The sequence below is a fragment of the Cydia pomonella genome, chromosome 12 (genome assembly GCF_033807575.1).
Source record: "Cydia pomonella isolate Wapato2018A chromosome 12, ilCydPomo1, whole genome shotgun sequence".
Classification (NCBI taxonomy): Eukaryota; Metazoa; Arthropoda; class Insecta; order Lepidoptera; family Tortricidae; genus Cydia; species Cydia pomonella.
This window is the reverse complement of record NC_084714.1, coordinates 7675636-7688464: the sequence shown is the minus strand read 5'-3', so window position 1 is coordinate 7688464 and position 12829 is coordinate 7675636. Positions and strand designations below refer to the sequence as shown.

The 12829-nt window shown below is 39.2% G+C and overlaps 1 protein-coding gene and 1 long non-coding RNA gene across 2 annotated transcripts in view; one reads left to right on the top strand and one right to left on the bottom strand.

Annotated features, from left to right (window-relative positions):
* LOC133523394 (uncharacterized) overlaps positions 1-12829 on the bottom strand; it is a 326759-nt gene that overhangs the window by 231409 nt on the left and 82521 nt on the right. The gene's annotated exons all lie outside the window — the stretch shown is intronic.
* On the top strand, positions 1553-12047 carry LOC133523377 (sodium-dependent serotonin transporter-like). Its single transcript, XM_061858910.1, has 11 exons — positions 1553-2353; positions 2439-2498; positions 3272-3515; positions 4034-4238; positions 4823-4961; positions 5044-5172; positions 6148-6376; positions 6980-7092; positions 7327-7452; positions 8100-8297; positions 11553-12047. The coding sequence occupies exons 1-11, from the start codon at positions 2210-2212 to the stop codon at positions 11712-11714; spliced, it is 1749 nt and encodes a 582-aa protein (XP_061714894.1). The 5' UTR covers positions 1553-2209; the 3' UTR covers positions 11715-12047.

Sequence of the window (12829 nt, the reverse complement as noted above, 5' to 3'; positions counted from 1 at the left end):
ATGTATGGGCATTGTGAATGTCATCTCGCTTTGCGTGGTAGAGTACAGCACAGCGCATGTCATTCCAGATCTAGAGCAGAGCCCAACTGAGGAAGTACCTCCACCTTACAGAAAACCGCAAATATGAAATAACACTAGACCCTACGCATAGTGTTGTGTTCCTGCCGGTGAGTAAGGTGGCCAGAGCTCAACGAGAGTGCACGGAGTGTTAGGGTCTCTGGAGTTGCAGGCGTACATAGGCTACGGAGACTACTTTCCATCAGGCGGGCTGTATGCATGTTTGTCACTGGCGTAGCATTAAAATAAATGTTAACTTTTTGGTTGGTCAGACCGCCACAGAAAGGAAGGAAGAGCTTCGCTCGTTCTGCTCTGCTGACCGAAGTGGAGTACGTGTACAGTCAGCGTCAAATACTTTGTAGCAGTCAAAGTGACCAAATAGTTCGGTACACCACTCTAAATATATGGTGTACCGAACTAATTGGCTACTTTGGTTGCTACAAAGTATTTGACACTGACTGTACCACCACAAAAGTTAAAAGTGATGACAAAGCTTGTAGACTGTCTTACCTGATAGACGGTCTTTTCCACATTGACCTTACACAAATGGGCAATCTGGCGGCATGATAGAGTGGATCTTAAGACTGCAATACTAGCTTGCGAAAGATCATCCTTCTGTGTTTGTGAACCAAATATTATTACGTAATGTACGTATTGGTGCAAGTCAATAGACTGTCGGACGACAACGTGTATAGCTAGAACCATCATATTTAATTATAAGATTGTTATTTCACATGCTGTTTTATTTTCGTGTCCTTTCTTAAGCTCTTTTTCGTTACAATCGACAACATATTATATATGTATTAATATTATATATGTATATTTTGAAATTACGTAGTATTCAACCTCGTAGACGAAGTGTCAAAAGTTCATTTCCGAAACTTGAACTGATTGGCAAACCCCTTAGGAGGCCGATTCTGGGTCCCAAAACCTCCCTGGCAACGGGAATGCACTTCGTTCTTGATCACCCGTATACTATGCGCCAAGATGTACATGTGTAGATGTAGTGTAGGGACGCCCGGCCGGAAGCAAGCGGGCTGTCGATCACTTGTCGCGTTCATTCAGCCCATTTCCCTAAAGTTAGAGCTGCAAGTAACTGTCCTAGCGGCATTCCCACACTATTCTCCTCAAATCTTGTTTTCCTGCAGAACAGGACATATTTGAGTTCGACGTCCTTTAGTTAGTTTTCTTTCAGTGTGTCTCTACCGAATGTATATCACGGTGCCGCATACATACATAATAGTAAGTATAAGCTAGTCTGGTGTAAATGTGTACAACTGCCTGATTTACCAACCCGTTAGAGTAGACAAGATTGAAGTTTCTATTAGTTTCGAGGATACATTTTAATCTTTCATGTGTGTGTGGTGGTCAATAATCGTGGGCTCAATCCTCGATTGTGTTGTATAGAGTAGAAAAAAATCGTTCTCGAGGACGATGGCTAAACATTCAGTCAAGATCGTTATCATACACAGACAAGAGGTTCAATTGTAAGATAGATTAGATTAGATTTATTTATTTCTTAAAGAAAAAGACACAGTATTTTACACAAAAGGATAAAACAAAGGCTTTCACTAAAAGATCGTCAACTTAACATTAAAACAAAAAATATAAAATTAATAAATAAAGAAATGTCACGACAAAAAAGAAAATGTCAATGTATACATAGCTAGATAATTAGTTAACCAGTTAATTTTTACCACATCAGCTAGGAAAGGCTCTCTTTGTACTTAAAAAACTGATAGGAAAGTCGCATTTTATCATATGTGGTGCTAAGTAATCTGATACGAATTTTGATTTGTTGAGCTCATGTTGGTTGATAGAATTGAACTTAAGCAATGATTTTAAACGATAAATATTTAATAGGGATAATTTGATTTGTAATTTTAATTAGTATTTTCCTCGCATTGGTGTGGTGAGAAGTTTTCTGTTTCACTCGGGAGCAAAGTTTTTTTAACCCTCGCTACTCTCAAGATTCCAGTTTTGGAATCTTTCGCTTACTGGGATAATATATCAATATTAGCACAACTTTGCCCCCTTGTAAAACAAATAACGTCATTGAAATAAGGTTTATTTTGCGGTTTATTATATAAAAATAATTAGGCGTGTTTACACTGACCGAAACAAGAGAAAGTTTGCAGAAATCCACCTTGACATGAAAACAATCATTACATTTACCTGCCAGAACTCTTGCAATGACATTTACCTTTTGGCAAGACACATTGACATATTTATTTCTGAAATAACGAAGTATTTTGGAAGTGTTTTATTTGTTATTGGCAATATGAGTGATAGCGCGGTAAGTTCAGGATATTATCTGAATTTCTTAAACTATACATACATACGCGTGTGTTACATAGTATATTTTATATACATTTTGACAGAGCACTGCTACGAAGACCGCGACAGAATCGGTGGAATCTGAATCAACAGATGTTCCCTTGGTAATTATATACATACCTATGTATTTCTAATTTCCCATCCCATGCACTTATAAGACCAGTAAGGTCGATGTGGAAAAGACCGTCTAAAAGCTCTTTCGTCTCTTTTAATTCCTGCGTTCGTACACATACCTACTCCACTTCCAGAAGGTCGATAAAGCAGAAAGAGTGAAGTTCTTTCTTTCCACCATTTCATCCCTTGGTTAACAATCTACTATTGCGGCCTTCGATGCAGGTATTCAAATAAGAGTCTTCTTTTCCTACGACGTTCCCCGCAATACATTTTATATGCCGGTCTTCTCCACATTGACCTCGAGTTTAACAAGTTACCAACTGATAATCATATAAAGCCTTAATTCTAAAGACACTTGGTTAGGCGACCTAAAAGCGGCCAAGTTTAGGAGTTCACTATGGGAGATCATTTACCAACCTCTTATAACTAGTAAGACATAGTAATGGTTGATTGTTTAGTAAGGACGACCTTTAAGGCGATCCATTGGAAACAAGTTCTAAATTTCTGGTCAACCGGTGCTTAGGGGTGAGAGTATACGGAAATAACTTGTTACCACAAATTCCAAGAATCCTATAAGAAGCGATATGGCGTACAGTGTTAAAGTAACCCACAACACACAGTAAACTACAGTAATATTTGTATGCTACTATGATTCTGTGAGTTGGTGTCAAGTGAGAATAGGTACCTATACCTAACATTCTTGTATATGACGTTCGAAAGCTCACTTAAAGTTGTAAGGAAACTGGATTTTAACTCCAAACAGGTGGCAGACCGATGGACCAACAACATAAACTACCGGCAACTGGTCGTCTCGTCGTGCGTAGGCATTCTCCAGCTCTGGTGGCACCCTTACTTGTTCGATCTGAGGAAACTCCTGCCCTTCATCTTCCTGTACAACGTGTTTAGCGTCGTGATTGGCTACCCGATGTTTTATTTGGAACTGGGGATTGGCGTGGTGACGAAGAAGGGGGTTATGAGCTCTTGGGATTTATCGCCTGTTGCTAGAGGTAAGTTATATTCAGCTGAAACTGATGAAAGTGAGAATTAGGTTAAATGTATGTCTAGAGTTCTCAATACGCAACAAAAGGATGTAGCCTGGATGTAGCCCCGCAGTTGGCAGAGAACATGCTAAAAGTTTACCTACGCTCCTTAGGTAGCGATCGAAATGCAATAAAATTAACTGTCAGTGTCGCACTGTAATATGGAAGAGTGATAGAGATACATAGCGTTTCGTTGTTATGCCTAGCGCAAGCGATTGTCTCCTAAAACCATGGTCTCCGGTTGAAGCTGTACGCCAGGTGTAGTGTCAACCTAACCCAACTCGCGAAATTCATATTTTCCGTGAGAAATAAACTCTTCGCGCCTATATACATTTTTTAAATTTGCCGCCTTTTTATACTGACAACGTTGCTGTATAATAAGCTATGAGGTAAGACCCTCGCGCCGCCTGACTGATATTTGTTGTTATTTGAGTAGGTATCGTAGAGTCGGTACTCGTTTGATAACCACCGTATGTATCACACAGGTGTGGGCTGCTCGATGCTGCTGACATGCGCGGCAACAGCGCTAGCCCTCGGCGCGGTCAGCGCGTGGTGCTTGGCGCAGCTGGTACACTCGGCGCACTCGTTCCTGCCGTGGCTGCACTGCGCGGCGGCCGCGCTGCCGGCGTGCGCGGCGCGCCATCGCTCGCTGACCGCCGGCAGTGAGACCCCGGCGCATTCCTTCTTCTTGTAACTACTTTATATAGATAGCTTTTAATTGGATGCGCGCGAGAGAGACAAGCTATAAGCATACATATCGCTGTCTAGGTTAAACAACTTACACACTGTCACCGCATACGGTTAGCATGCACCAATGTAAAGAACGCCCTAATATTTCTTTATTGACATATGGAAATGAACCATGAAAATACAGGTGAGGCGCCCAAGCTGAAACGGCTACAAGATTTTTAGCTGCGTGTAATTGGGACGCAATAGTATAGACTATGTCTTTCCCGGTACGGCCACGTTTCGTAAAAAACATGGGCAAGTTAAGAAGGAGAACAAAAAATGACTGGCCTAGACCAGACAACCCCGTCCTATCCCCGTAGAAGACGAAATCGAAACATGCTGACTCGGCTTTTAACTGCATTGATATTTTCTATCTGTGATAAGTACCTACTCAAGAGAATTCTGATGATGTAGCTAAGCTTAGCTATAAAAATACGTAGGCGGGTAACCAATTTAGGTAGTTAGCAAAGAACACAACAGCTCACAATAAAAGCACGAAACGGAAATTAAAGCTTCTAATGACATTTGGCACCTCTCTGTTTCAGTAATTTCGTGCTGAAACTGAGGCGTGATGGGCTTAAGTGCGGACTAGGAAACATAGTGTGGGAGCTTACCATCTACTACATCATCTGCTGGGTCCTCATCTACTTGATCGCTGTCAAAAGAGTTTACAGCTATTCTAAGGTAGACAACCCTACAAGTTATACTTAACAGCTTCAGTCTCTTGACTGCAATACCTATAAGTACTTATTTAACTTTTTTCCAGTTGGTATTATTCAAAGATACATTGGCGTTTTTCGTGCTGATTTGCTCCGCGATTGGCTGCTTGAACCTCGAGGGGGCCGGCAACATGTTCCACTACTGTGATTGGGGAGTGCTCTTTGAAGGAACACAGGTCAGTTCACTGCAAAGCTACGATCGTAGCGCTACGTCGTAGTCGACTACTATTAGTTTCTCTATCTGTAGGTAGCTAAAAAGCTTAGTAGAGGCGTAACGACCATGTGTCGTAATTAGCGCTACAGTCACACGACGGATGGACGACGGATAACGGATGGTTGACGGATGTATGTTACGAAGACGGCATCTGTGGTGATGCGGATGAGGGGGAGCGCAATCCTGGGAATTATAGCAGAGCGGCGGGAATCGGATATCTCCGCCGATATACCGACCTTCATGTCATACGACCTAAAAAATAAGTATTTTTATGGAACCTCTTTACTCATGTAACTTTATAAGTGTCTGGTAACTAACAATCTACCTGGAAAGCTACCAGTGGCCTGCAGGCAAACGACGCTCCGGCAAACCAAATAGCCGTTGGACTGATGACATAAATACAAGTCGGTCCAAACTGGAAATACTTATATAGCTACAAATAGAGATAGATGGAGAAGTCCTTGAAGGAGGCCTTCACCCGATGAGGGGTTCTTGTCCACCATATATAAATAAAAATATTGTTGCATTAAAATAAATTAAGTAGGTACATAAAGTTTAAAATTAACTTAACAAATAACAAAATTAAACAAATTGACATAAGTACTTAAAAATTCTACTTATAGGTAAATAAATATGTACTACCTAATAATAATGTACTCTAACGAATTGGACGGGAAATAAAAGGCTTTTTTTATATAACTAACAATGTATGGATCTGAGGAATCTGATTTTTTTTATTTTATTACGCAGTACCTACAGTGGCGGCTCCCCACGTAAACACGCGTGTTATTATAGTAAGACCTTATATTTACTCATTATGTTACGATCAAGGAATGTTTCTATTCTAACAAGTGTCATATAGTTTCATACTGTACAACCCGTGCATGCATAGATTGTCTACGCTTCTGCTCTTTCTAACGTTGCTTCACTTTTCCAGATTTGGAGAGAAGCGATAGAGTACTCTCTCATCGAAATGACAGTCGGACAGGGCACACTAGTAATGCTAGGGTCATACTGCCCTCAACAGCAGCACAAGCTTTCTACAACCGTTCTACTCACATTCCTGGCCGCTAAGGTCAGCTGTATGACCAGCGTCTTAATATTGGGAGTAACGCATGGAGCCTTGATAAAGGATTATGAAGCTAATAGCACTCATTTGTGGAGTGGTGAGATCTTGAGGATTGCATTTAACTATAGCTAAACATGTTAAGTCTAAGAGAAAAATCGTTCGTTCGAGTGTGATACTCGTAGCTAAGTAGATGGCTTTAGAATAGAATAGAATCGTTTATTGCGAAGCATAGTACGTATATAGTTGAGTCCAGGCGCGGATACAAGGGGGGGGCCATAGGGGCAATGGCCCCCCCCTAAAACCCTGGCTCTCACATTACTAAATTGAGTAAATTTTTTTTTTACCTTATTTTCTGTGCAAAAATATATGATTTTCTCAAAATGGCCCCCCCCCCCTAAGCCAAATCTTGTATCCGCGCCTGTATAGTTCGACAACTTTTGACTCGGTTACAGTGTAGTGTACCTGACTGTATAGGTTACAGGACTGTATAGCGTCATCTACGTTAACTTAGGTTTAAAATTCAAAACACGAATTTTTCTTAGACTTCTGCTCTATATTTCCTTTGTTCCAATAAAAAATGATATAGTGTATTGCCATCTAACGGCTAATTTGTAAATAAATGACCACCAAAAAACGGGCTGTCGCAGTTGGGCGTCCCTTCCCTTCTCATCATCATCATAACACCTTAACAATATTGCAGGCCCGTCAACGCCAATGATCCTGTGGGCAGACTTCGTAGCCCGCATACCCGGCAGCCAATTCTGGTCGGCCGTCATGTTCTTCACGCTATTCGTTCTCTCGCTTTCTTTTGTGGTAAGGTTGTTTTATATACTTTAGTATAGTAAATACGTTGAGGATACCTACATTTAATTGGTGCCTCAAGTTTATGGCGAATATAGAAACAAGGCGCGGCGAAAACATCGGTACGAATATTAGTTTATCAGTTACGAGTATGTAGAGTGGTCCTGTATATTTAAATCGACTTGAAGGAATAGCTAACATTTGTACCACATTCGCCTGATCTATACGCACTTTAACGTTCCACAGGCCTTGATGGTGCAGACGATAATGTCGGCGTTCACGGGTCACTCTATCCATAAGATCACGTGGGCTCTGCTCATCGCCATCTGTATCCTGTTCTGCTTCATTGGAGTCATGACTCTGTGCACCCAGGCAAGTACATTCAAACTTGAAATTATAATTTTCAACTAAGCTTTAAAAAATCATACGGCTGCAGCTCGGCATATTTCTTTAACTGGTGACACGGTCAATTATCTAAAATTAAGCTATTATTTCTCACTTCATCTTGCATGTGAAATATGTGACAACTTCCGATAAAAAACATGAACCACACCCGAAATACCCGAATAGACCCCCAATTTTGCTGAAATTCGCGCTTGCAAAAAATCTCCTCTGCGGATGCAACCAAGAGTCCAAGATAGAATTAACTCTACCGTGAAAGTCTATGTATTTTTGAGATGCTTCAAGCGACAACGTAAATTAGCGCAAACCAGCTCTTTCAAGCGGTTTCTATTCATAATGGGGCAAAAAAAAAATTAGTAGCAGATACGTCTGCCAGCAATAGGTACTACAAATTTTCGGAAGCGGTAAATTTTTCCATTTTTGCTTTAATATAAAATTCAAGTACCGTCTTCTATAGTGCCGAGCTAATAACCATTTTTAACAAATTTACTTTACTGCCAAGTAGCCACAACACGGGAAGAATCGTATAAAAGTACCTACGAACAGAGAAATCGCCTAGTAGGTCGCTGGCAGTGAATGTGTCAACCTCAAAACTAAATAAGGTAATTTTTCCCTAGGGTGGGCTTTACGTAGTAACCTTCCTAATGGACTGGCCAGTGACGCGTCCGCGCACAGCCATAGCGGGCATAGTGGCTGCGTCTGTGAGCTACGCGTACGGCCAGACGGTGTTCTGTGAGGATATGTTCTTCGCGGTCGGCGAGTATCCCTGCGTGTTCGTCAGGGTCTGCTGGGCTGTTGCACCGTTTATACTCATGGTGAGGCCGTTTGCTTGGTATTTTGACTCGACCTCGTATGCTTGTCATTTAAGTAACTTCGTAGCTGTTTAAGTCACTTTTGGACAAAACGGGAATGTTTCCGAATTGCGAAATTTCCACGTGGATAAAATTTACAAACTTCTTACATTTTTATATGGGAATCAATTTTTTTATTAAGGCGCTCTTATAGACAGATTTTAGGTTTTTGAGGGGGTGAAGCAAACGAAGTGGTAAAGCAGGCAGGCGGGCGCCCCGCGCGCCGCGCTCGCAGCAAGCCTACGTCCTTATTCTGACGCCATCCGTATTCTGGTTTGTTAGTTCTGGGATCTTTTCCGGAAATTTATATTGATTATGATTTAAACTTAATGAAATTAAAAATTTGATAATTATATATAATACTAGAGTATACCGCGGCAAATTGAGAACCTAGTAAAATGATACCAAATCGTTTTGTGTCGAAATAATATTACTTACTAATTCAGACAAAAGTTACAACTGTCTGCTTTAAATCATATATAGATACCTATTCAAAACGTAGTTGACCTTAAAAATGCAATAGAAGTCAATTTCGGGCAAGTAGTGAAAAAAGGAAGAATACTAGCAAAGCTAAGTCATTTGTGGAAGTGAACGTAAAAAGGTAGCATGTTTTTGCTAGTATTGAGATAACTGAAAACAAGCATAAGGTATGCACAAGCATATGTAGCTCCAAAAAGTCGATAAATTATGCTATCTTCTCAAAAAAGAACCATGACTCTAACTGTAACGACTATTTCTATATTATTTTTTGAATTGACGACAATGAAGACGATTATAAATTTAAAATGCAAAAGTCGAGAAAACTGCTATTATTATTTATTACTTAAAGTTTATAATGGCAAAAATGCACTTATACTACTACTACTACTACTTCGAAGTTATATAGTAATGAGTATAATTGACTGACTTTAATTAATGACTAATAAAGAATCAGTCTGTTGTCTGTCTACTCTGTCTGTAATCAAATATTACAAGTATATTTGACCCACTGAGGTTTCAGATGAAGTTGAAAATCTGCATACATATGTAAGTAGGGTGACAATGAAATATTATGGTACCATCGAGCTGATCTGATGCATGAGAGAGGAGGTGGCCATAGGAACTCTGTGTCAAAATATCGCAACCAAATTGCGTTTGAGGTTGTTAGAATTGTCTCAATGAGTATTATTTTCCTTTGGAAAGAACTGTTAAGACCTGTTCCGTAAAGTTAATTAACATACAAAACTTTCCGATGAACAAAATTATTTTATCGTCAACTATGTTATTTATCCCTTCAAGTGGTGGCCCACCACTCACGGGTCGATGCGATAGCCAGAAAGCTCTCGGCCAACAGAGGGTGGTTAGTGAGGTGTTGCCATATTTAGTGGCAAAATTAAAGGCTTTGAAGTATATTTACGCTCCTCTAGCGCCCAAAAGTAGCTAGCAAGTTAGACAAGGAAAACATACATACACACGCTTGGTTGCTAAGGACCGTTCATCCGGGATCGAACGCCTAGGTCGAGTTCTGTCTTGATTTTTAAAGAGGTTATTTTGTAAATACACGGTACCCTCGAGGAAACGGAAAGATTTTAACAGTATATTCCGGATCGTATTTAGAGGCAAAAATGTCATATAAACTTTTTTAATTCGCCTAGTTTCAGAGTTAATACCAATTAAAAAAAATATTTTTCGTTGTGTTTTAGTGCATAACGCCTTTTTGATGGCTATGTCGCCAGTCGCCACTTTGGGACCTAGTCTAGACTACCTTCTTGACAGATATCAAAGTCACAAGGTACCATTTGAATAGACTTATTTTTACGAAAAAAAAATGTACCAATTTATATTAATCCATAAATTTTCCAAGAACATGAACTTAATATGTTTAATAACATACAAAAAGTAAAAAAAAAACACATATTTTTTTTGCGGAATTGACTTAAACTTGTACATGAAATTCTTCTTATGACCTCAGGAATACGTGGTTAAAAAAAATCCGTTTCCTCACGGGCACTTTTTATGACTCAACCTTTGAATTTTAAGCCCTACGTAGAAAATTAATTAACAATTACCTCCAATCATAACTTTGTTTTGTGGTGGTAGTCATTTTTAATAAGGAAACTGTAAAAATGTCACTGTTGCTAGGTTTGATTAGTTAGGTGCATGTGGCGAAATGCATAAACATTACAATAATTTAACAACAGCAAGGACAACTTCAACAGAAGGACATGATGTCACGATCCTCAGCATTGAGGGACCAAGAAGAAGCCATTTTCTGTAACGTCCGCTAAACTAGCACAGGTCCGACGCTGACAGTGGTCACGGGCGTACTGGGGTACTGACGGTATTGCCGCGCAGGGTAACGTTTAGTAGACAAAATGTTGAATTCATAATTATGAATGAAAAATTTAACGCATCGATAAACTGACAAGCAAAATGTTAGAGTAACTTAAAAGCTATTGAATGAAGTAAATTTCATATTGATATTCATCATAGTACTTCTAAAATATCGAAATAAATACAGTTTTAAGCATATTTTCAAAGCAAAAATCTATCGAGAAAAAGATGAGCCATCGTGTTTCTGACAAGCATACGGCTAGTTCAAAGACTGAAGTTATACATACTAGAAAATAATCGATGAAATCCTTGTACAAGGCTGTAAATATCGATTTAAAAATAGCGCATTTTACTATACACCGCGCCTTAAAATTTAATTTCCATTTCCAAAATGAAAGTTTCCTTGGTTTCTTGGAAATTTTCGAGAACTTTTCCAACTTTTTGGAAATATTCCCCAACGCATATCTGTATTCAGGTTGCAAATCGAGCCTCTAAGGAACAGAAGCTTCGTTTAGGGTCAGCAACCCACATGTGACATCTTTGGAATTGCATTCGTCCATATGCTACAGTAACCGCTTACCATCAGGCGGGCTGTATGTATGCTTGTTTACCACCGATGTAAATCTTTCTTTAAAAGATCGTGTAGATAAAGTCCATCTAGGCTAACTATACACAGACTTGAGCAGAATAAAGTGAGGAAGAGTCACTATAAACGTCATATTTTCATAGATATATGATATTAATTATGACATTACACACTTTGTCACTTTGGATTAGCTTGGTCCGACTCTAAGTAATTGCTTATATTATAATGCCTAAATATACGTACTAAAATATAAGATGTGGTTAGTAGGAAAGGCAAGATATTTTTGGTGTTTAGCGTTTAGTCGTGTTTACTTCCGACAGGTGGCGTTCCTATCGGGTCTGGTGGAGCAAGCTAAGTACGCGGCAGCGGGCTGGTCGCTGGTCACTTTCATGTTGGCGCCCATTGCTTTCGTCGCCATCATTTATCTAATATTCAAGTTCAGGGTCAGGGTAAGCACTAAGCAGTATTTATTTACTTTATAGTTGCCTCTCGTTCAAGAGATATTAATTGGTTGTAGAAGTGTAAGAACTTTCGTACCGTACGGCATCATGTTTTGTGATAGCTGAATTTTCAAATGTTACGTCAAATTTGATAACCAAAATTATCAAATTTAATACATTCCGCTGTAGAGATAATTGACCCCCCATTGAAAACAAAAATGGCTGTTTTAGATTTGAACATCTAGATTGACGAATCCAGCAACGTAAAAACTATTATGATGTATTCAAAAGGTATTTAAATACAAAATACAGTACGTAGCGGCCCCCTTTTTTAAATATCTATCGTTAAATTTAAATAAACACAATTATTTAGCAGTGGCGTTTGCTTTACAGAACATCGTAAGCGAGAAATGAAATGAAGATGATGCGACTCGAAGCAATTGGTGGAATTACATTGTCTGTTGCTTTAAACGTTAACATGCCTAATTCATATTTATAATATACCTACTACAATAAAGCGGACTGAACTATATTTAAAATATAGACACTACACTGATTATAAAAAGTAAATATTTAGTTTGGTTTTATTTCTTTTAATCTAGTCTGTGTAAGATTAGGATCCTTGCGTGGGAATTTAAATCTAGTTTTAAATGTCAAGGCCACTTTTTCAATGATCAAATTCGTCAGGCCGCAAACGAGGGGTGGGGTCAATTAACTAAGTAGTAACTATATCCCGATTCCCGCGTAACGTTGGCAACCGTTGTCTCGTAGACAATGAAAAAGAGCGTACTACTCGTATTCTGACCTACGAACACTGCCTATTAATGAGGTATTCTGAGCGTTGCGAGTGTTTCAATAGCGTGATTTGCCAGTTACCTGTTATTTCTGCAGCTCACCACCAAAAAAGTACTGCATGTTCAATGTATTTCTTATTTGAACTTCATTTGCGCTTTGAAACGTTGAAGATAACCCTTTTTTAGTACGGACATAGAGAAATATAAGTAAAGAAAGATTGGTAACTCCATAGATCAATTTTCTTAACAAAACGCGAGTTATTTCATAATTGACATCTAGCGGCAAGTAGCGGATTTATCAATACTGCTACTTGACAATAGATTGACTAGAGACGAACGAAAATTCTAATGCTCAACAATTTT